Genomic DNA, 22,348 nt, shown 5'->3' with positions numbered 1-22,348 from the left:
AAGAAGAAAGAAAAGCACTAGTTCTGGTATCAACTTGAAGAGTTCTTTTCGGGATTTTAAAAGCAAATCACGGTCGCCATGTTGTGATCTACACAGAAAATAATGTGCCTTTGTTGAGGTCAAGAGCAATCTTGGTAGCCAGAATCATATGATTAGAACCAGTTAACTATAATTTTAAGATATCTAATTTATATTTACGCTGTTTGAATATAATTTTGAAATTAAATGAAATTAAAGACAAAGCGTGTTCTACCGGAGTATTACAACACGATCAGTTTCACTTTAGACTTCACTAATTACTTATATACTCACCTTCGCAATCGCTGTTACTGACTCCGGCTTCAGGATTTTGGCCTTTCCTTCCTCCTCGGTGAATCCTACATTGCCCATGTGCAGCACACTAGCCACAATCTCCAGGATCAGTTTCTGCTCGTCCGCTGGAATCTCGATCACCGACATAGCCGTCTGCACCTGTCGGAAGTTGTCCGCATCTCTGATAGACGAACCGTTGCTGCTGTCCTAAAATGGTAGATTTTCTGTAAACTGGATGTTCTAATAAATAAACTTTCTCCAAACATACCCCATCCGTCAGATAGTAATACGTATCTAGCTTCCGCTTCAAATGCAACTCCTGCAGCAATCCATCCTCAGCCCCAGCAAGCAACTGATAGAAAATGTGAAAGTTCCTCTCCCCCATGCTCTGGTGCACCACCCTGCTCTTCTCCAGCAAGTAGTTCAAAATATTTCCCCCCTCCGGTGCACCCCGGAAATCAAACTGCACGTCCATGTACTTGCCAAAGCGCGAAGAGTTGTCGTTCCTGTTCGTTTTGGCATTCCCGAATGCCTCCAACACCGGATTGCTCTGCAGCAGTTTGTCCTTGACGCCCTCGACGCTGGTCGTGTGCCCCGTGGCCGCGGCAATGAACTGCAGGACCTTCTTCGAGGCTTCCGTTTTGCCCGAACCGCTCTCGCCCGAGATCAGAATGCATTGGCCGCGGTTTTCCTCGGTCAGCGAACGGTACGCGTTGTCGCTCAAGGCGAACCTGATGCATGATGCGGGAAGAGAGAAGGAAAGGAAGTTGATGAGATGTTATTTTTAGGATGCTGCTGCGTGCAGCAGCGTGGCGTGCGTTGCACGGTGTGTGATTGAAATGGTCTTTTAATTTAGCTAGAGACGATGCGTTGCGGACGGAGTTGCCGCGAAGACGGACAGCCGGACGTCAAGACGACGACGACGGCTGTAAATCAATTTAATAGACTGGAAAATTAACTCCGGTCTGGGTGAGATTAACTAAGGAAAATGCTGTCCACATTCGTAAGTACTCGTGGGATCTCCACAACGATGATGTACAGGATTACTAAAATCCACTAATGAATCGAAGATCGTGGACGTAGCCAGTCTTCCAACCATTACCTTTTGAAGATTTTCTGTTAACTCCCATCCATGAATTCGTTGAATAAGGCAGCATCCATTTATTACGTAACGCTAAAATCGACATTTTTAGACCCCCCCTCCCCCCTCCGTAACGCTTTTTTGTATGAAAATCCTAAAAATTTTGTATGAGCCGTAACGTTTGGCTGTACTCCCCCCCCCTCCCCCTAGAGCGTTACGTAATTTGTGGACGGCGCCTAACTTTATTTTATTGGTTGGAGATCTTTAGGAATTTCAATTTAAGCATTGAATTTCTATTGAAACTGCACAAATTTCCATTCATTTTCCTTCTTTCAAAATTCCTTCCACCCAAGAAGTCATTTCAAAATTTCCTGAGGCAAGTAAATTTGGTAAGGATTTGTTTGCATTCCTGCAGGAATTCCTCCAAAGACAATTTCAGTAGATTTCAGAGATATGTATACAGGAATTACTGCAAATACATATCTGCGAATTTGAATCACAGAGAAAATTCTGAAGAAATTTCTATGAGGTATTTAACTAGGAAGACTTTTTTTTTTGGGAGATGGAGAGAAGTTCCAAGAAGAATCTCTCAGAATACTGCTGAAAAAATACAAGAACAAAAATACCTGAAAGAGGTTCTAATGGAATTCTTGGAAGAATGTCTGAAATAATCTCTTATAAAATTTCCGAATAAATTCCATGAATGTTCCGTGGAGAAATATCTGGTGAAATTTTGGAGAAATGACTTCAAGAATTTATGGAGGAAAATTTGCAGAAATATCTGGAGAAATTTCTGCAAGAATATTTTGATAAACATCTACGTATTCTATGGAGAAATTCCCACAGAATCTTTAGCAAGTTTTTTTTGTACGAATTCTTGTATGAATTTAAAGAGATGAACCTGCCTAGGGCTGAAAATCTCTATAATAAAGTAATAATAATAATTGTATGAATTTCTGAAGAAATTACTGCAAACATTTCTGGGGGTATCCTGAAAGGAAATTTCGGAAACATGGACGACTAAATTAGTATACATCTGTAGATAAGATACAAATGTATAAGAGTAATTCTCGCTTAGACCGGCCCGCTATTTACATATTTTCTTCAAAAATATTTTAGGTGGCGATTTTCTGAAAGTCCTCGCTAGAAAAGTAAGTAAAATGCATTTGGTTACTCAAATTGGTGGACGATCTAGCTGGTACAGAATTTGCTTTCCACTTGAATAAAAACTGTGGCTTCTTCACAAGTATAAGTTTCAATTAAATAAAAGTACCTGCCGCTTCTATGTTAAATATGATTACAATGCGCGGCGAGCACATAAACTAATCATAGTGTTAATTTAACTTAAATAAAATTTTAACCGAGCGGCTCAGATGTCGTGAAGATGAGTTTATTAGTCAGTGAATTGAGTAGGTTATCGAGTAGGTGTATTAACTCAGATGAATTGCACTTGAATAAACGAAGCATAAACTTTCAGTAAAATTTGTTGATGTTATGTGTTGAAAATAACTTCAAATAAGTCTTAAAACTTATCATAAGATTAAATGCCTTAGTGAATCAAATTGATTTATGCTCTCCTTCTTCTTCTTCTTGGCGTAACGTCCTTATTGGGACAAAGCCTGCTTCTCAGCTTAGTGTTCTATGAGCACTTCCACAGTTATTAACTGAGAGCTTCCTCTGCCAATGACCATTTTGCATGCGTATATCGTGTGGCAGGCACGAAGATACTCTATGCCCAAGGAAGTCAAGGAAATTTCCTTTACGAAAAGATCCTGGACAGACCGGGAATCGAACCCGTCACCCTCAGCATGGTCATGCTGAATACCCGTGCGTTTACCGCCTCGGCTATATGGGCCCAATTGTTTTATGCGCAATTTTCAAAATTAGCTTGAAGAAAATTTAAAACCGCATACGAACGGAGATTGTTTTCTTTTGATCAAAACAACTATACATTAGACCTGTTCACTTTTTTTGACCTACCCGTGTCACATCAAATTATCAATCCACATGCAAAAACAAGTCTTCAGTCCAAAAATGAGCCAAATTGGTAAAGGTTTAGAGGTGTATCAAACCGATTTTGTGTTTTTTCGAGCATTTTCACGAAAATGTACTCCAATATCCAATAAAATGCACCGAAAAGTTACCAAATACCGTTAAAATATAGTTGGAACAATACTCTACAACTTTGCCGAAGACACTACGGTGTTTAAATTGCTTATTTCAAAGTTATTCAACAATTTTCGTTAAAAAATCGCGAAAAATACAATATTTTTACGGTTTTTCATGTAAAAGTCATGTAAATTTACATTGTTTTAAGTGACTAAATTAATTAGCTATTGCTCCTATGTGTTACGAACATTTCGTCCATACATCATTTTAGTGTAGGAATTCGTTTTCATTGACTAATTATCAAAAGTATGTCACGTTGATACTAAAAATCGCATTGTTGCCAGCACAAAATTAAACAAAGTTACCCATGATTAAAGCGGTCTTCTCACTTTACCGGGCCGGGACCGTGCCGGGCCCCAGCCGTGCCCCGGTCATCGATTTCTTTCTAACGATATCTATGGCGTGCTTCTCACTACCCCGGCCGGGGCCCGACCGAGCCCCGGCACGGTGTGATGTGAAACACGCCATAGTAATCGCATGTAAGAAATCGATGACCGGGGCACGGCCGGGGCCCGGCACGGTCCCGGCCCGGTGTAATGGGAATAGCCCTTAAAACGTCATTACATTTCTTTGTCGCATCTGTATCAGTTTCAATTTGGTGTAGATGGTTGAGCATGAGACTGCCGATTCGAAGAGCTTGAACCTGGGACCTTCTGATCCGCAGGCTCGAGCCTTATCATCTGCGCCATTTCTGATACTGGAATCAAAAGACATAAGAATACGATGGCATGACGTCTTAATCATGGGTAACTTTGTTTAATTCGTGCTGGCAACTCTACGCGATTTTTAGTATCAACGTGACATACTTTTGATAATTAGTCATTGAAAACGAATTCCTACACAAAAACAATGTATGGACGAAATGTTCGTTACACAAAGGAGAAATAGCTAATTAATTTAGTCAGTTGAAATAATGTAAAATTACATGACTTTTATATGTAAAATCATAAAAATATCGTGTTTTTTCGTGATTTCTCAACTAAAATTATTAAATAACTTCGAAGTAAGCAATTTAAACACCGTAGTGTCTTCGGCAAAGTTGTAGAGTATTGTATTAACTATATCCTAACGGTATTTTCGGCACCCTTTCGGAGCAAATTTCTGGATTTATGAGTAAATTTCTGTGAAAACGGTTAAAAAATCACAAAATTGATTTGATACACCTTTAATTCTTTATCAATTTGGCTCAATTTTGGACTGAAGACTTGTTTTTGCATGTGGATTGATAATTTGATGTGTCACGGAGAATCGGAGAAAAAAGTTTCAAAGTGAACAGGTCTACTATACATGTTTCATGAATTGGTCATGCTATGATAAAGCTTCCATAAAAATAAACAAATCTAAAAGGAATTTAAATTGTTACTTGGGATTGGTAAGTAAGGGAGTTCTAAAGTGAGTGAATTGGCAAATAAATCATGACGTCAGTTAGCGGCTAGCTGTGAGTATTCTAATTAATATGTAAGAAAAGTTAGCTTACAACATTCCTAATGAAGCCAGTTTTCCACAACGAAACGAAACAATGTGTTTCGTGGTAAAATATCTCAGCCTTCTGCTTAATCTCAATGACTAGGGATGAAACGACTAGCATTCTTTACGCAGCCAGCAGTGAAGTGATGTGTCATATACAATCTAGTATACTGAGAATGGTTGACATATGACAGTTTGGATCCCATGTGTTTGAACTAATGAAACGAAGTATCCATGCCAACGAGTACAATGTTGTCGTTGCTAGTAACTGGGGCCAGAGTGTTTGAACGGAAGAAATCCACACTGTCAACCGATTTCAGCAGACACTGGTTTTATGCTGCACCGTTTCATTGCTGTCAACGAAAAAAATACTACCTTTCAGATCCAAGGCTTGAACGTTATGATCTAAGTTATGCTAGCTACCGTAAATTGCATGGGAGGGGGGGGGGGGGGGTGGGGGGCGTGGGGGTGTTGGGCTTGGGCATCATTACCCTCTTACGGCATTTTCCACCTATACAATTTACTTAACTTTTTTTTAATCTTGTACCGACTTTTCGAACCCTCTAAGCAGAATACCCTCTTCGAATGAGTGTAATCAGTTTCGTACCTTTTAATTCCGCCCTATATTTTTTTTAATGACAAAAATGTCATCTTCATTACTCATTTTTCTTAATAATTCACGCACACACACGCTCACTTCTCACTCACTAATTAACTCACTGACTCACTCGTTTACTCACGCATGCACTCACTTATTCACTAATGAACTCACTCACTAACTCGCTCGCTCACCCGTTCATTCACTTACCAACTTACTCGCTCATTAAATTATCAACTTACTTGATACACTGCCCATAATCGCATAGTTGACGTAAGCGGCCCTGTAGTTTTCGACACACTTTTGAAATTTTAACAATGATTAATGAAAAGTTCATGATTTTTCTTCACGTTGATATCTAGCTAGTGATTAGATCTTGTACTCTATTGAATAAAACTAGTCACAATTATGCACATTTGATAGATATTAGCTTGTAAGTGCTGTCATTGTCAATGGTGGTTATGTCAACTATGCGATTATGGGCAGTACATCATTCACTAACTCACTCATTTACTCACACATTCATTCACTTCAGTCACTGCTTCACTAGCTCACTCACTCACTCATTTGCTCATCTGCTCACTCACCTATCAATTCAGTCACTAATCAATATTTCAGCTCACTACATCCCTCACAAACACTCTCACCATTGGCGGAGCCAGCTTTTTCTTTTGCTTACTCTCTCTCATAAACATGCAAGCGAAAGAGCGTGATGAAAGAGGGGGCAAACTGCTTCGTCTTCCATCTTTCTCTCTCCCGTGTATGTTTTGGAGAGTGAGTAAAAAAAAAAGAAAATGCTGACTCCGCCAATGATTCTCACTCACTTTTTATCATACGCACTTTGCTACTCACCTATTCATTAAATTATCAACACACTACAACATTTCCTAACTCACTCATTTACTCATTTTCTACCCACACATCCACTCACTAAAAGACTCACTCACTCACTAAGGGGCTGTTCAGAAACCACGTAGACCAAAATTTGGCCATCTCAGATCCCCCCCCCCTCACCACTCGTACACTTTTGTCCATATAAAAATTTCGAAATTTGTATGGAGCGTAGACTTTGGTCAGACACAACCCAAAAAGGCTACGTGGTTTATGAACGGCCCCTAATCCATTAAATCACAAACTCCTCACTCGCGTGAGCTTGTCATCTCACTAAATTACTCACTAACTGACTATATTTCTCACTTACTCATTTGCTCATTCACTAACAGGCTAACACATTAATAGACTCCTAAGCTACCTAAACTACCGAAATTCATCAAAATACCTTATGAAATTTAGTCATAACTGTAATGTATAGATGCCATAAGAATACCTTTATGCTTATTATGACCTAATTACATGAGCATGAGCATGAGCATTGGTGACCGTACAGCTCGTAGTTGCTACTCTGTGATTGACCTGAGCTAGCGAAATTGCACAGAGAACCAATAGGCTTGGGGCTTGGGATTTGTACACGTTTCGAGAGCTCAAGAGGCCAAGGTCTACCGGGGAAGGGAAGGAATGTTGGTTCGGCAATTGTTGCTACTAGAGGTTGCATGTACTACTGGACCCTCCATAGTTGTCACGGGAAGAAGTATTGTTAGTAGGGAGGGATTGATAGTTGCATATATCAAGAATTCACTGTGGTAAGCGATGTGAGCCATGCAACTGTACAATATACACACAAATGTGTCACCTCACAATTTGGAAGAATGGTGAAATCATGTAAATTTTAAATGAAAGTTTATGGAATAAAAAAGATTTTGCGTCACCTCGCAATTGGGAGTGTTCCAGAAGGTTCGCTCGACCTCGAAATCGTCAGTGCTCACCTGCGGGACGGAAGAAGGGCCAAATGTTCCAGAAGGTTCGCTCGACCTCGAAATCGTCAGTGCTCACCTGCGGGACGGAAGAAGGGCCAAATGTTCCAGAAGGTTCGCTCGACCTCGAAATCGTCAGTGCTCACCTGCGGGACGGAAGAAGGGCCAAATGTTCCAGAAGGTTCGCTCGACCTCGAAATCGTCAGTGCTCACCTGCGGGACGGAAGAAGGTTTCCTGGCAGCGTGTTGGGGGGGAAGCACCAGATTCGACTTCTCTCAAATTGCTAGCCGCCTAGCTCAACAGTCGCGCACCGCCAAAACTAGGTTTTCGTACTAACTTTTCCGCCACAGAGACACACGTTTTCACACGGTTCGGGTTTTATGACTCACGAATTACGCATTTGATTTTAACTAATTTAATTTATTACAAGTTTAATTACAATAAAAAAATGTCTTTACAATTTAATTTTATATTCTAAGCTTGACAATGTGCGTCCTGTCCGCACGAGAAAACTTTCACTTCTCCCTGCAAAAATTCAAATTTGAACCTCGCTTGCTGCGATGCGGTTCGTTAGTTGCCAAGGCAACCCGTTCGCGTGGTCGCGACGGTTGGGTCGACGACGGGCGTCGGCAGTGCCCGAGTAGAAATGTTTGTGTCGCTTCTAATGTTCGTAACATTCTCCGGGCCAGAAAGCGAGCTGATGGGCTGCAGCAATACTATTTTAGTGACCGGCCTCTTGTACGTTGATTTCGAAGTTCGTATCCACACCGTTCTTATTTTGTCATCCGGGCCACGGTAGACCTTCTCTACTATACCCTTTGGCCAGCTACCTCGATGCAAATTTTCGTCCACAATCATCACCAAGTCGCCAACTCTGTACTCATGGTACTTCCTGTTATCCGGCCATTTGCGACTCCGGATGAGTTCCGGGCGATATGCGGCCACCCACTTGCGCCAGAAACGATCCGCATAGATCTGGGAATGCTTGTAGGCAGCACGACAGTCCAGGTCCCGTTCGTCAAAATCGTGGTCAAACTGGATCACGTTGTTCCGTCCGAGTAGCAGCATGTTCGGTGTTAACGGATCAGGATCCAGGGGGTCGTCCGCAACGTGCGTCAACGGCCGATTGTTGACAGTGTTCATCGCCTCGCACAACGCCGTCCGGAGCACCAAGTCTGTACGGTGTCGGTCTCGCAGCATTGCACCAAGTGCAGTTTTGACGGAGCGGACTAATCGCTCCCAGCATCCCCCGAAATGTGGAGCACCGGGGGGTATAAACTTCCACTGTACTCCTCTAACGCTCAACGACTCCTCAATCTGCGGCTGGTCCAGTGACTTTACGAGCGTCCTCAGTTCCTGGTCGGCACCGGTGAAGTTGGTACCGTTGTCGGTCATGATGCACTGCGGCAGTCCACGGACAGACATGAAACAGCGTATTGCCATTAGGCAGCTGTTCGTATCGAGCGATGGCACCACTTCCAGGTGTACTCCTCTCGACGTCATGCAGGTGAACAGCACAACCCACCTTTTCTCCACGCGCCGGCCGACCTTTACAGAAAGCGGCCCGAAGTAATCGATGCCAGTACAGGTGAACGGATACACGTGCGGGGTTGTTCGTGCCGGCGGCAGGATTCCCATCTGCGGCACGGTTGGCTTCGCTCTCAGCTCTCGGCACTTCACACAGGACATCGTGTACTTCTTCACCTGCGAACGGATCTTCAGTATCCGGTGGCGTTCCTTGACGTTGTTGATGACGGTTTCCAGGCCTTGATGCGCGTTGGCAATGTGATACATCCGGATCAGCAGCGTACAGAACGGATGGCCGTCGGGAAGGATCACCGGGTTGTTCACCTCGAACGGCTTGCTGTCATCTTGGACACGACCTCGCATCCGAATGATTCCATCGTGGAGAAACGGGGAGTATGTTTTCAGACGACTGCTACTTTTCACGTAACCTGACATCTTCAAGCTACGCAGCTCGGATTCGAAGGTCTCCGATTGTACCTTCCTGTACCACGCTTTTCTTGCTTCATCCATGTCACGAACATTGATCGTCAACCGATCAGGCTTTTCTCGTTTCGGCAAAACTAACAGTCTTCTCATTTTCAGGTAGTACGCAGTTGACCTGATCAGCCGGTTGAAATCCGAGAACCTGGCAATGTCGGGTAGATCGATCAACTTTTCTTTGAACGCCGCACAGCACAGCGGTCCGGCCACATCTTTGACGGTTATTTCGGAGTGGAAGCTCGCGAACTCTGCGGAGGACATTTCCAACGGTTCGTCAACCGGCCAGGTAGAGCTATCCCGGTAGAGGAAGTCTGGGCCACGCAGCCATTCCTGCATGCTGCCAATCTTCGAGCACTTCGTTGCCAAATCCGCCACGTTGAGCTGCGACGGAACCCAGTGCCAGAACTGCACTCCGTGACCATTCTCCTTAATCTTCATTACGCGAGCGCCGACATAGGCCGTCAGCTTCTGATCCGACTTCAACCAACATAAACAGATCTTCGAATCGGTCCAAAAGTACAGCCGGGTAATGTCGATCATGATCTCCGTTTGAAGAACGCTTATCATCTGGCTTGCCAGGACGCATCCTTGTAGCTCTAGTCGCGGCACAGTCTGCGACTTCAGGGGTGCTACTCTTGACTTCGCGTACACCAGCGCTACATGTGATCTTTCCTTTCGGCGGTGGACCATGTAGATCACGCAGGCATAAGCCTTGTCACTCGTGTCGCAGAAAGCGTGTAGTTCAACATCACTAAAGGATGGCACCGCCGGATAGTAGTACCGCGGTAGTCGAATTTCTCCCAGTCTTGCAGTTTCGTTCAGCCATTCCATCCATCTCGGCACCAGACCATCAGGAATCTCATCGTCCCATCCCGACTGCAGTCGCCACAGCTCTTGAAAGATGATCTTCAGCTGTATCGTTATCGGACTGAGCAAGCACAGTGGATCGAAGATACCCATCATGAATTTCAGCAGTTGCCGCTTCGTGGGCACGGCTTCAGCTGTCCGGAATCGCTGATCCAGTTTTGGGAAGTCTAGCGGGAAGACGAATTCGTCGGACTGCAGGTCCCACCCGATTCCGAGGACACGAACGTCGCTCTCCTTGTCTGCGACGATTTCCGGATCGAGAGATGTCAACACAGCACGGGAGTTTGACGAGAACTTCACTAGCTTGAATCCGCCTTGATCGTGCACCTTAATGACACGCTGAACCAGTTCGATGGCTTCTTGTTCAGTGTCCGCGCAGTCGAAGTAGTCGTCGACATAGTGCTGCTTCACGACAGCTCGCTCGACGCCGGGGTGCTTTTCTTCCAGCTCCTTCGCATTGAAGTTCTTGATGAACTGTGCCATCGACGGGGACGACACTGCGCCGAATATCATCACCTGCATAACGTACTCGTTAGGAGGGTCCGTGCGATTCATGCCACGCCAAAGAAATCGCTGGGAGTCCTGATCTTCTCTGCGGATAAGGACTTGATGGAACATTTCCCGTATGTCCGCAACGAAGGCAATCTTCTTCATTCGGGCCCGTATCAGGACCGCGATCAGCGGGGGGACGAAATCCGGACCCTTCAGTAGCAGATCGTTCAGGGAAAAACCGTGCGACTTTGCCTTGGCGTCCATCACCAAGCGGAACTTCTCATCAGTCGCCACGCTGAAATGCGGCAGGTACCAGGTGTTCGGAGTTTCAGCTAGCTCACCAGGTTCCAATTCCCTGGCGTATCCTTTGTCGACGTAGTCCTGGATCTTCTTGCAGTACCGATCAGCGAAATCAGGATTCGAGTCCATCTTCTTTTCCATGATCTGGAGACGTCGTAGGGCTTGAGGCTTGCTATCCGGGAAGACGAAGTTGTTGTACCTGTATATCTGGCCAACCTCGAAACGATCACCACGCCGTGTAATGGTACGGTGCATGATGTCCAGTGCTCGTTGATCTTCGTCGGCTATTTTCACCGACTGGCCAGAGATCCCGAAATCTTCAACCTTGTACATCTGTTTCACCAGATCTGTAAGCTCGATGTCGTCGTCTTCGGAGCACAGGAACGCATGATGGTTGCTCGATCCGGCGCCGGCTGGGTCCACTACTCCATGGATTGTCCATCCAAGGTGGCACCGAGTCAGCTGCAAGCCATCCAATGAGTATTGCACCGTCTTCAGAGGCACAATGAGACCTGCGTTGTTCGACCCAATCAGCATACAGGGACAGGCATCTTGGATCGCAGCCAGCTTCTCTTCATCGAGCATGGGGTACAGCTGCTTTACTCTCGCCATGTCGAACTTCACCGCCGGCAGGGCGATGTTTGTCACCGTCTGGATATTGTTCACATCGTACCACTTCGCTTGATCGGAAGGTCCAGAAATTCGGAACGAGAGCATCATCGACTGTTCCTCTTTGTGCAGGATCCCATTTGTCCAGCGGTAGGTCACAGGAGCAATCGGTCCTCGCAATCCGAGGCTCTCTGCCACAGTCGCATCCATCATCGAGAGAGACGAACCTTCATCGAAGAGCGCAAATACTTCAGCGACGCCTTGTGGACCACGAATCTTAACCTTTCCAACTCGGAGCAGTGTGTTCGTGTTCTTGCCGTTGAAGTTGCAGACATTATCGTCACTACTCGCCGCGTCCGTACGACTGATCCTCGAGTTCCTTGCAGGTTCGTCGGTGTGGACCAGTTCATGGTGGTTTTTCTTGCAGATGGAACACTTCTTCTCGGACTTGCAGTTCCTCCTCGCATGGTCGAACTTCAGGCAGATGTAGCACACCTTGCAGGAGTTAGCAGCAGATCGACGTTGGGTAACCGACAGCTTCCGGAACTGCTCGCACTTCTCCAGGCTAGAATGAGAGCTTGCGGAGCACAGAGGACACTTCTTCGCTACCACTTCGTCGCGACTGTTGACGTTCAGGACTGTCGGCTTCGGCTTCGGCTGGTAGCTGGGCTTCTTGACGCTGAATACAGGGTTGAGACTCGCGAGCTGGTTGTCCATCTCATCCTCCAACCAACGAGAGAAAGTGTCGAACTCGATTACAACGCCTTCCTTCAACAGAGCGGCCTTATGCCGAACCCACATCTGTTTGCTGAAAGCAGGCAGTTTTTCAGCCAGGTGCGATATGAGTTCGGGATTCATCAGGTAGTTGTCCGCCTTCGCGTTGGTCATCGCCACCTTGGTACCAATTACCGCATTGTAAAAGGCACGGAAGGACTCGATGTTTCCCTCTTTTACGGTCTCCAGGTTTCTCAGCGCCTCCAGTCGGTTCGCCACCACCCATTCAGTGCGGCCGAAGTTCGACTTCAACATTCGCATAATCTGCCCCACGTTGTCAGGCGATGATAGCAGCGACTCCACAGTTCTTCGCGCCTTTCCCTGCAGCGCTTTGTTCAGTCGTCGAAGATTGTCACGGTCCGACAGCTGAAACTCTTCGGTGGATGTTCTGAAGTCGTTTTCAAAAACGGTCCACTCCATGATGTCGCCGGAAAAGGGAGGCAAGTCTCGCATGTTCCTACTTTGTAGTGCTCTGAAAGCTTGCGACAGAACCTCATTTACAGCGGGTTCTTGTTCCGACGCACTACGCACGTCGGATGCCGGCACGTTTCGCACGCCGGGGGCTGGTGCATTCCATGCACTCTCGTTTACAGCTCTCTGCACGCCGGGAGCCGACGCATTCCGCGCACCGGGGGCTGGCACATTCCATGTGGCCGGGTTCCAGGCTTTCTGCACGCCGGGGGCCGACGTATTCCATGTGCCGGGAGGCGGCGCATTCCAAACGTCGGGGGGCGACGCATTCCCTGCATCGCGATGTTGTAGGAACGGACGATCTATCCAGTGGGACGATTCATGCGCGTTGGTTGGGCTGACCTTATCGGATTCGGTAAGCCAATCTGCAACGCGCTTCGAGACGTCGGTGTAGGTACTCGATCTGCTCGATGTACCCGATCGGTGACTTGAGTCAGATTGCAGCTCGATCTTCCTCAAATCGCGTTCTCGCTGCCGCTTCAGGAACTCCGCTTTCCGCTGCTCGGTCTTCAGTGCCAGGTCGTGTTGAATCTGCAGTTCAGCAAGCTGCTTCTCAGCCACGATCCTGTCCCGCTCGATGGAAGCTCGCAGTTCAGCCTCCTCATTCTGCTCTTCCAGGTACAAGAGCTTGATTTGACTGTCAGTCCTGCTGCTTCGCGATGTTCGAGTTCTCGTTGACTTCGCAGGTTCTCTCGATGCACCAGAGGCGACAGATTTGTTCTCCGGAATCGCGTCCGGTTGAGTAGCAACGTTTTCCCCCACGTGGGGATTCACATTCGAGACGTTGGGTGGAGTACGAAGCATGTTGCTTAACTTAGGAATACTAACTACGTACTTATCTGAAGTCTTAGGAACTACACCTTTATTTTTTCTAGAAGATCGTCGTACCTGTTGTTCCATATAAACCGGTCATGGGCATTCGAAGGACCAAATGTTCCAGAAGGTTCGCTCGACCTCGAAATCGTCAGTGCTCACCTGCGGGACGGAAGAAGGGCCAAATGTTCCAGAAGGTTCGCTCGACCTCGAAATCGTCAGTGCTCACCTGCGGGACGGAAGAAGGGCCAAATGTTCCAGAAGGTTCGCTCGACCTCGAAATCGTCAGTGCTCACCTGCGGGACGGAAGAAGGGCCAAATGTTCCAGAAGGTTCGCTCGACCTCGAAATCGTCAGTGCTCACCTGCGGGACGGAAGAAGGGCCAAATGTTCCAGAAGGTTCGCTCGACCTCGAAATCGTCAGTGCTCACCTGCGGGACGGAAGAAGGGCCAAATGTTCCAGAAGGTTCGCTCGACCTCGAAATCGTCAGTGCTCACCTGCGGGACGGAAGAAGGGCCAAATGTTCCAGAAGGTTCGCTCGACCTCGAAATCGTCAGTGCTCACCTGCGGGACGGAAGAAGGGCCAAATGTTCCAGAAGGTTCGCTCGACCTCGAAATCGTCAGTGCTCACCTGCGGGACGGAAGAAGGGCCAAATGTTCCAGAAGGTTCGCTCGACCTCGAAATCGTCAGTGCTCACCTGCGGGACGGAAGAAGGGCCAAATGTTCCAGAAGGTTCGCTCGACCTCGAAATCGTCAGTGCTCACCTGCGGGACGGAAGAAGGGCCAAATGTTCCAGAAGGTTCGCTCGACCTCGAAATCGTCAGTGCTCACCTGCGGGACGGAAGAAGGTTTCCTGGCAGCGTGTTGGGGGGGAAGCACCAGATTCGACTTCTCTCAAATTGCTAGCCGCCTAGCTCAACAGTCGCGCACCGCCAAAACTAGGTTTTCGTACTAACTTTTCCGCCACAGAGACACACGTTTTCACACGGTTCGGGTTTTATGACTCACGAATTACGCATTTGATTTTAACTAATTTAATTTATTACAAGTTTAATTACAATAAAAAAATGTCTTTACAATTTAATTTTATATTCTAAGCTTGACAATGTGCGTCCTGTCCGCACGAGAAAACTTTCACTTCTCCCTGCAAAAATTCAAATTTGAACCTCGCTTGCTGCGATGCGGTTCGTTAGTTGCCAAGGCAACCCGTTCGCGTGGTCGCGACGGTTGGGTCGACGACGGGCGTCGGCAGTGCCCGAGTAGAAATGTTTGTGTCGCTTCTAATGTTCGTAACAGGGAGGACTGGTGAACCAGTATGCTACTTGCCATGAAATTGATATATTGAAACAAAACTGTGTGCCGACACTAACAGTGTCGGACTACACAAACTTAGGAAAAATACTAACGCAAAATTACGGATCAAATCAGTGTGGCCAACACTGGAAGGTGGCAGACTGTACAAAAATACAGGAGAATTTATTTAAAATAAAACAAAATTAATGAAAAATTTGACCGACACTTGAAGTGACGAACTTTGCAGTAAATATATGAAGGATGATTTTGAAGTAATAGAAACATTTACTGCGTTTTTCAAAGAACAAGGAACAAGCTCACCGATCATCAATCATTCACTCGAGCATCCGTCGACCTATCGCTAAAAACGATAGGATTGTGCGGCACTATTTTTCGACAGCAAAGGCCAACACAATACTGAACACTAAACACCCGCGCATCTATTGTTTTGATGTTCACGCGAGACAATAGCGAACGCGATCGATTATGCTGCTATACTCACCCATGCTTATTATGACCTAATTACATAAGACAAATTTATGAAAAGAGCAGAGTAATCGCAAAATGATACAGATTGGAATCGGCCCAACCCACGCGGCTATCGACGCTTAACAATATCATGTTGCTAAATGTTTATATATGCCAAACTCTGAGTCGATTCTGCGTCATAAACCGAACTTATAAATTGCATTCTAGCTGTTATGAATTGATTAAAGACCATTTCATAGGTTAGACCTTATGATAATCTTAGGTTCATTTGCCTGAGTGCATTAATTCATTTACTTACTTACACATGCACTCACTAACAAGCTCACTCATTCACTAATCCACTAGCACACTAACTTACTCATTCACTCAGGCGTATACAATTGCCTATAATTCACTACTTCTCTCACTAATTTTCTAAATCACTCACTTGCATTTTAATTCACCAACCCACTAACTTACCAACTTTCTTACTCACTAAATCTGAAAATCACAATCTCACAAACTCATCCGTTACTTCATTTACTCACTAGCTCACTAATTTTCTTCACTCACTCACTCACTCATTTACTCACTCACTCACTCACTTACTTACTCACGAAATCATCAACACCCTCATTAACCAACTTTTTCACTTACTCACTCATTCATTAACTCCCTCGTTTACAAACTCGCTCATTAACTCAATGAATAACTCACTGACAAACCCACTAAATACCTCACTAATACACTTACTCCCACGGAACAAATCTAACATACTCATAAACTCACCAACTCACTTACTCACTACTCCACTCACTGACTTACTAACTCATTTACTCACTAATTCATACACACTTACTCAGTACTGACTAATTCACATGTTCTCGTAGTAACACACTCAAGTACACAGAAGTTCTATAAATTTCTCAGGCAGCAACTGATTCACTCACTAACTGACTCAATCTTAGAGCAGCTCACACTCTCCCAGTGACCAATTCACTAACCATCTTACTGATTCACCAACTCCTTTACTCACCTGATGTCTACTTATCCGATTATAAAGAAAGTGCTAAAGTTTGAAGCCACTCTTATGGTGTCTTTCGGCTTCGTTTTGCATCAATTTAAATGTATTTCCTTATGCATGAAACTCTTATAATGTTAAGAGAAGGTAACAACTCTTATTATTACACAAAATATTTATTAGTAAAAAGAATACAATACAAGCGCAAATATATGTGTAACATTTTTTCATTCAAAATACCTCAGGCATGAAAATTTAAGTGATTTCTCACATAACTACGAAGACTCAAATTCAACACATATCGTGCCTATGAAGTTCAGGCATTACGTATGACTCAAATTCAATTTGTCGCAAGTAAGAAAAAATGTAGGGTGCCTGTACCAGTTATCGCACTACCTAAGAAAAACTATTTTTACAAAAATAAGAAAAAGACCGACGAATGTAAACAATAAGTCAAATGATAGATTAGTTTTCATACTTTACAGGAAAAATATAAAACCGGAGCCAAAACTACTTTTAATATTTATTACGGCGTGTGCCAATGATAGGAACCCTGTACCAGTTATGGACACATTTGTTAATTTGGGTTCCACTTCGCACTATTTACATGCATTCCTTATGGGATTTGCCATAACTGGTACACTATGGCGAAATAGGGTGCAAGGAGGCCGAAAAGTTAAGGAAAGTGATTTATTTCTACCATAATTGGAGCAAATTGTGAATTTTGAATGATTGCAATCATCTTTTGTGATCGTGATCTGTTGTTCACGAAATTTTTCTCGATGATTTGTATCTTTAAAGGTTGAAAGTCAGCTATGGCGAATCTGAGGTACTATAGCCATAACTGGTACACTGAGCCTATTCGAACTTTAAGGACAAACGTCTTGAAATCCCGCTTGAACAGCTCATCAGAATTTCAGACGCACAAATCTCAAGTACCGTAATCCGGGGTAAGATTGATCAGAATTTTTGGTCTTCCTTGAATAACTCTCTTGTTAAAGCAAATGTTACATGTTTTATATTTTTGAAACAACTCCAGTGGATAACTGACACTGAGGAAGATTACAAGTGGTAGTCGAAATACGCGTATCTGTCAAAGGATAAGCAACATAGGGCGGAATTAAAAGGTACGAAACTGATTACACTCATTCAAAGAGGGTATTCTGCTTAGAGGGTTCGAAAAGTCGGTACAAGATGTTTAAATAGGTTTTTTTTTATCTAATTTTCCATTTTGTTGATTTGGGGTCATGTCAGTGATCAATGTTCATTTGTGATGAAAATACCCTTACTTACTGAATTCGGGGTCGCTGATTTCGAATATGTCGTCCAAATTCTTACAAATGATGTACTTTTTGAGTTATTTTTATGAATAAAAAGCTCCAAACCGCGAATAACGCCTGAAGGTAGGCAATGACTTAAGGAATTGATAGCCGACTTTTAATAAATCGTATATTTTATTGAAATAGAGCATTTTCATAAAAGTTTCGTTTATTAAATCCAACTCTAGGATATCATATTGAAGTAATACAGTGATTTCGAACCTCATACTGTACCTGAGGAATTCCACGGAGTCATGTCAGTCGATCCTGAGCGACCATTTCAAAAATATCTGAAACTTTGCACAGTTTTTCAATTTCATATAAATCGCCATTTTTTGATATTAAACCTTCATATTCACTCACGACTAACTTTTCAAAAGGGTGTATGCGAAAATAGTTCTAAAATATTCTAAAAGCTGTACAGCAAAAACGGATTGTTCGATTGTTATAAATTTTTCAGCAAAGTTAGATAACTAAATGATGATTCCTTAGAAAATATACACTGTAAAAAATTTCTTTTTCTACTTTGAAAAAATATGATATTTGTCACAAAAACTCAAATATCTCAAAACCCTATCTTTTTACCAACTTCAATTTTTTAGGGGAAATGGCCCATTATATCAGCTATCTACCATAAAATTTTGGTGATGGTAAACTGATAAACAAAAAAGTTATGACATTTCAAACATTTCACAATTTTTACATTTAGTAACAAAAAAATTTTTTTTTCTGTGTAAATTATTTCGAGAATTATATTTTGATGCTGATTTTATTGTAAAGGCTACCGCCTGAATTAAACAAGTTGTTTTCATGATACTTTAGTTTGATTATTCGTAATTACTATAGTATCTATTTGAAACTTAGACGCGATCCAGTGTTGTGATCAAAAATATTGAGATTGTCATACTTTTTATTGTACGTGACTGGTGAAAAAATCCCTTGATAGTGTTGAAAAGCTGTTGATTATAAGAAAAATGGAATTGCATTTATTTTTAAGACAAAAGCTGTATAATAAAAGTTTTTTTATACGCGTATACGTCTAGTTTATCCGCAAAAAAAATCCCTCTTACATACTTATTTCTGAATTGCCTGTTCGGTACTTTTTTGACGAGATTATAACAGCAGTACGATCTCGGTAGTTTCGGTAATCGATTTTACTGAGGCTCAGTAAAACAACTGTCAAAATCGTATGGAAAAGGTAAACAATGCATTTTTGCTGAACGAGTTCGGTGCTCAGCAGTTTTAATCTCGTCAAAAAATTACCGAACTCGGTAATCAAAATTAAGTGTGTAGAGAACAGACTTTATGATCGGAAGAATGCGAGTAACTTCAACAACAACAAATGCATAAGAGGTACATACCACAGACAAACAGACGAAACGCCTAGAACAATTTTAGTGAAAATTCATCGCCCAGTTCACACTATCACCACCTGGTGGAAATGTTTCACGAAACACTGCGTTGTGCAATATCGGCATCAGAAGGCGCTAGTGTGAAACGTCAAACGCAAAGAAAAACGATGGGCGCTCTTCTTGTTATGAAAGCCACAACCAAGATTCAAAATGATCGTTGAAGGCGTGGTCAATGAAAATTTCGCCAGTGTTACGTTTGTTTGTCTGTATACATACCTGACAATGCTCACGAAAAAAACAAAAAAATACTACCGCTATGAATATTAAAAATTGTATAGTATTTTTTTTCTTCAGCCACCAACACCAAACAAGTAAGTTAAAATTAATAAGTGATTTTGTTTATTATAATCTAACGAACAAGATGAACAGTCGCTTTCTCAAAGGTCTTCAACTCAACGCTCTCTTGTAGACCGTTTGATGAAAAAAAATGTTCAAAAGAGTTACGAAATCTCACCGAAAGCACCATAGATAAACTGAAAGAGACTGGTTATGCCCAAATGTCCACATTGTGTACAAAATTACGCATTTGCACGTCCTGCCGTCTAAAATTTGACAAACGAGCCATCTGTATATCATCGGTAAAGCAGGGCGCAGGAAGTTCGAAAACGACAACAACTGAGAAATTGCCATCAGCGACATCTGTTTAAACAATTTAATTACGCCCCTTTTCAAAAATGCCCTGTAATATTCTTCAACATCTATACCCATTTCAATATTTTTAACGTTGCAAAACACGCTTTCAACATTCATCTTGAAGAAGAGGGAAAACACTTGTCCTCAAATGTAACAGCAAATTAATGAATAAACGACTAATGCGCGGAGGGCGTGATAAAATCGGAACATTACGGTACATAGTATATTATATGTATATATAATATATAATAAAAACAACTTGTTTTACTCACGCAAGGCCATTAACAATAAAATCAGCATCAAACTTCAATTTCCGGCCGAAATAATTTACACTAAAAAAAATTATTACTAAATGTGAAAATTGTGAAATGTTTGAATTGTCATAATTTTTTTGTTTATTTTCATGGTAGATTGCTAATACAATGGACCGTTTTCTCTAAAAAAATACGTTGGTAAAAATATAGGGTTTTGAGATATTTGAGTTTTTGTGACAAAAATGATATTTTTTAATGTTAAAAAAGATTTTTTTTCACAGTGTATATTTTCTTAGGAATCGCCATTTAGTTATCTAACTTTGCTGAACAATAAAATCAGCATCAAATCGCGATTCCCGGCCGAAATAATTTACACAGAAAAATTTTTTTTACTAAATGTAAAAATTGTGAAATTTTTGAAATGTTATAACTTTTTTGTTTATTAGTTTACCATCACCAAATTTTTATGGTAGATTGCTAATACAATGGACCGTTTTCCCTAAAAAATTCAAGTTGGTAAAAAGATAGGGTTTTGAGATATTTGAGTTTTTGTGACAAAAATGATGTTTTTCAATGATAAAATAGATTTTTTTTCACAGTGTATATTTTCTTAGAAATCACCATTTAGCTATCTAACTTTGCTGAAAAATTCATAACAATCGAACAATCCGTTTTGGCTGTGCATATTTTTGAATATTTTTGAACCATTTTCACATACACCCTTTTGAAAAGTTAGTCGTGGCTCTAAATAAAAATTTGATATCGAAAAATGGCGATTTAGATGGAACTGAAAAACTGTGCAAAGTTTCAGTTCAATAGAAAATCATGAATTAAAAATTTTCCTTAATTTTGATGCTGTTGCTTGGAATCGCTCACCTAGTATTCATGCCATGCATGAATGTTTGACAATGCTTCTCATTGCGTTACGAAACATAGTTATGGAAAAATCGATTTATTTCAATGTTAATGAAATTCAATTTTCATGAATTGCATGTCATTTAATAGCCAAATGATAGCAGATTACGATATACCATCAGACAGCAGAAACTGATTCAATGTAAAATGCTGTTCGAACATTTCTTGAGGTCAGTCAAGCCGATCAATGTAAACCCGCTGATCAATGATACCCCGTTTTACGATACCAAGCTTCACACAACAGAGCATTTTATTATTCTGTTCTTGCTCACTTGTAATGAGCTTAAAAGAAGAACATCAGGTGCGCTGATTTTAATTACGAAGAGATTTGTGCGCTCAAAATCGTGAATAGGTACCAGGGTCGGCCATTTTGGGATTAATCGCGTTTTTCTTAGTTTCATTTGTTAGATTTTCCGAAGGAATACTTTCTGTATTAAGACTACACAGCGTTTCAGTAGACGGACAGCCATAAAAGTTAATGTAATCGTATCAATCAATTTGCAATGACTAACCATACTAAAACATCAAATATAGATTTATCGGTAACCATAATCGTCTATTGACAGAGAACTCCAATGCAGCGTTGTGCTACTTACTGGAAGAATTCCTTGTGAAATTTCTGGGCAAAACACTGAAGAATGAACCACGTAGATTTTGACGATCTCAGACCCCCTCCCTCCTTGTAGACTTTCGTCCATACAAAAATTTGAAAATTTGTATGAAGTGTAGACTTTGACCGGACCCCCTCCTCCCCCCCAAAAAGTCAACGTGGTTTATGGACGGTCCCTATTGTAAACTCTGAAGGAATTTTTGAAGATAACCTTGCAGGAATTGTAAATGGAATTCGTGGAATCCGTGGAGTAAATTCTGCAGCAATCCCTAAAAGAATTCCTACAAGAATCTGTTGGAAACTTTAAGAGAAATCGCTGTAGAAATGCCAAGGAATAATTTCTAGAGAAATTTATAAACGATTTTCTGTTGGAATCCATGGGATACTAGTCTGAACACTAGTCGAAGGTCATTAAGGTATGCTCTTTTGCTATGATTCTTTGTACTTGATTAACAGATATAAATGAAGACAGAACTCCATGTTTGCGTGTAACATTCATATCCATATGAAATCGATAATGCAAATTCGCCGACAAGTCGTTTCGCGTAAATAAACAGTAGTAAACAAACCGATAGAGAGTCTCATCAGTCCAAAAACATCAAATCGACTAATTCATGTTTGCTCAATATACTTACACATGTGGTGGTGCC

The 22,348-nt window shown here is 42.5% G+C and overlaps 4 protein-coding genes across 10 annotated transcripts in view; 1 reads left to right on the top strand and 3 right to left on the bottom strand.

Annotated features, from left to right (window-relative positions):
* LOC109409852 (V-type proton ATPase subunit F) overlaps positions 1 to 22,348 on the bottom strand; it is a 421,144-nt gene that overhangs the window by 216,097 nt on the left and 182,699 nt on the right. The window lies entirely within an intron of this gene.
* LOC109409848 (uncharacterized) overlaps positions 1 to 22,348 on the top strand; it is a 233,093-nt gene that overhangs the window by 138,325 nt on the left and 72,420 nt on the right. The gene's annotated exons all lie outside the window — the stretch shown is intronic.
* Positions 282 to 22,342, bottom strand: LOC134291797 (unconventional myosin IC-like). Its single transcript, XM_062860016.1, has 3 exons — positions 22,334 to 22,342; positions 581 to 1,043; positions 282 to 519 (listed from the first exon to the last, which is right to left on the bottom strand). The coding sequence occupies exons 2-3, from the start codon at positions 785 to 787 to the stop codon at positions 301 to 303; spliced, it is 426 nt and encodes a 141-aa protein (XP_062716000.1). The 5' UTR covers positions 788 to 1,043; positions 22,334 to 22,342; the 3' UTR covers positions 282 to 300.
* Positions 7,409 to 13,859, bottom strand: LOC134289591 (uncharacterized). Its single transcript, XM_062855618.1, has 2 exons — positions 7,777 to 13,859; positions 7,409 to 7,651 (listed from the first exon to the last, which is right to left on the bottom strand). The coding sequence occupies exon 1, from the start codon at positions 13,857 to 13,859 to the stop codon at positions 8,010 to 8,012; it is 5,850 nt and encodes a 1,949-aa protein (XP_062711602.1). The 3' UTR covers positions 7,409 to 7,651; positions 7,777 to 8,009.

The sequence above is a fragment of the Aedes albopictus genome, chromosome 3, assembly GCF_035046485.1.
Source record: "Aedes albopictus strain Foshan chromosome 3, AalbF5, whole genome shotgun sequence".
In the NCBI taxonomy this organism is placed as follows: Eukaryota; Metazoa; Arthropoda; class Insecta; order Diptera; family Culicidae; genus Aedes; species Aedes albopictus.
Note: the sequence above shows the minus strand (reverse complement) of the source record. Positions and strands in the feature narration are given on the sequence as shown.

Bases quoted from the DNA above. Each gene is read 5' to 3' on its own strand.
- LOC134291797 (XM_062860016.1), bottom strand. From the start codon at position 787: ATGGACGTGCAGTTTGATTTCCGGGGTGCACCGGAGGGGGGAAATATT. The intron at 520-580 runs GTATGTTTGGAG...CTACCATTTTAG, and splicing joins ATTACTATCTGACGGATGGG to GACAGCAGCAACGGTTCGTC.
- LOC134289591 (XM_062855618.1), bottom strand. From the start codon at position 13,859: ATGGAACAACAGGTACGACGATCTTCTAGAAAAAATAAAGGTGTAGTT.